The sequence below is a fragment of the Centruroides sculpturatus genome, unplaced genomic scaffold (genome assembly GCF_000671375.1).
Source record: "Centruroides sculpturatus isolate CEXI.00-Female unplaced genomic scaffold, Cexi_2.0 scaffold462, whole genome shotgun sequence".
NCBI classification, from domain to species: domain Eukaryota; kingdom Metazoa; phylum Arthropoda; class Arachnida; order Scorpiones; family Buthidae; genus Centruroides; species Centruroides sculpturatus.
The window spans coordinates 578,614-580,744 of NW_019385104.1; the positions used below are offsets into that span (position 1 = coordinate 578,614).

Genomic DNA, 2,131 nt, shown 5'->3' on the forward strand with positions numbered 1-2,131 from the left:
GGTCTATACAATTTTTTTTAACTGTAAGACATTTACTTGAAATGACAATGTCAAAAATCACTTGGATCGGTTTTTTGTAAGCAACGATCAAAACTTTTATGAATGTGAAATCGTGCTACTACCAGAAACGATGACAACAGGTATTTGACCAAAATGGTCGATATATAATTCAATAAAATATTTATTTATTATAAGAATATTGCGTTTTTTTCCACGGAAAAAAAATGAACTTACTTTCTGAACAACCCAATAATATAATAATTTCTCTTAATCAGAAATGATATTTGACTAAGTCAGTTTGAAAATAAGATAATGTTATCCACAAAATAACAAATCAAAATTTAAATTGCACAAAATTAAAAAAATATATTATTAAGTAAATTTTTTCTTATATTTATTTATTTATTAAAAATATTATATGTTAATAATTTATCTAGACATTTAATTAATAATACATATATTGATGATTTATACATATGATTGTATAAAGTCTTACACATTTTTATTGTTTAATAACTTTAAATTTATTAAAGAAAATATATCTTAGCACTGTAATTTTTAAGAGCTAAAGTTTTTTTAACATACATACATATATATCTTCATGCTTGTGAGCCAGAAAGGGAGCAGCAGCAGGCAAAAGATATTTCACTATCTTCAAATAAAATTCATTAGAACACAGATTACAGAAAGAGTTTTATTTGAATTTGTAAATTTTAAAATGTTGATTTTAAGAAAATAAAATAGAATATTATATTAACAAATATCTGTTTTACTGGTGCTTGTTCACATTAATTTAAGAAATTGTAATTATGTTTATTATTTGTAGGCAAATTATGTTTTAAATATTACAGTTGTTTGAAATATTAAATGATTAGATTTAATTATAATATAAGGAATTATTATAAAATTCTATATTGATTTTTTGTGTAATAAGATTCTTATATTAAGAAAATATAAATTATAACATTCACAGAATCAAAATTGTAGGAGTATATCCAGGAGTGGTGCTTATGATGTTGCAGCACCCCTTAATACCAAAGAAATTAGTTCAGTTACTTTAAAAATAAATGTAATAATGCTATTGAATAAGTTCAATAGCAGAAAGCAACTATATACAGAAACAAAGCAGAAAAATTTAAACTGATATTTCTTGGAATACTTTCAATAGATATAGAACAAGGACTAAAGGTAATTACATATTAATTAAAAATAACTGTAGTTCAATTCTTATTTTTAGTGAAAATAAGAAATGTAATAATTTTATACCTTTTCTCTTTCCCTTTTGGAATCACACTGAGTATAAATCATACTGCAGTTTGTATAATTTATAACCAATCTATCAATTCAAAATTATCAATTATTAATTTTCCATCTTCCATTTAACAATTTGAAAAAGCTAAACAGAATATTAAAAAAAGTAGGCAAGTAAAGTAATTCCAAAGTAATTCATCTGAAAAATGGGCTATTGCATTGGTACTTCCTGAATATGCCTTGAGCAGTATCCATATTCTCAAAATTCTGGATACACCACTGCAAAATCAGTTTACATTTACAAAAAATGAAAAAATTATTTTATTTTTATTATTATTTATAACATTTTTTCATTACTTACATAATTTTGTGAAAATATTGCTTCTATTTTCATTAGCTTTAAAAAGTAAAAAGAATGAATTAAATTATTGCAATAAATAGTAATTAATATTAGTTTTAGTATTTATGAAATTTATTCTACACCTAAAAATACATAGAACAATTTATTTTTTAGGAGTCAGTTAAGCTATTGGAAATGTTTTTGAAGTTTCTTTGCTTTATCCTCAGTTCATTGCTTTTAGAAAAGTCATTATTCTATTTAGCTGCTCAAAATGCAATACTATTATAAAAAAAATTGCACATGACCTTTTCATACAAGTTTAAAAAGTTTTTAAATGAATCTTAATCTTTTTGTTGTATTTTTGTCAAAATATGGAATTGATCTATATATTATTTTTTGAGCTAAGTAAATGCAAGATAAATTTTGGCTTTAAAATATAACATATGCTTTACTTACACATTTGATTTAATTTACATTAAATAATGGACAAAAATACTTCTAACACAAAACAGCAAACAATTCATATCTAGTATATATATT

At 22.5% G+C, this 2,131-nt stretch overlaps 1 protein-coding gene across 2 annotated transcripts in view; it reads left to right on the top strand.

Moving 5' to 3' along the window:
* The window catches only part of LOC111634730 (inactivation-no-after-potential D protein-like), a 43,390-nt gene extending 41,862 nt beyond the window's left edge, over positions 1-1,528 (top strand). The window contains exon 9 of one of the 2 annotated variants that reach the window (XR_002758272.1): positions 974-992. Coding sequence is in view for 1 of the 2 variants with exons in the window: in XM_023379567.1 (XP_023235335.1) it covers positions 988-1,061 (74 nt within the window). In the remaining variant the exon portion in view is untranslated. Of the gene's footprint in view, positions 1-973 lie in introns of both variants that reach the window. The other variant, XM_023379567.1, reaches the window with a different exon arrangement.
* The last annotated feature ends 603 nt before the right edge of the window (positions 1,529-2,131 follow it).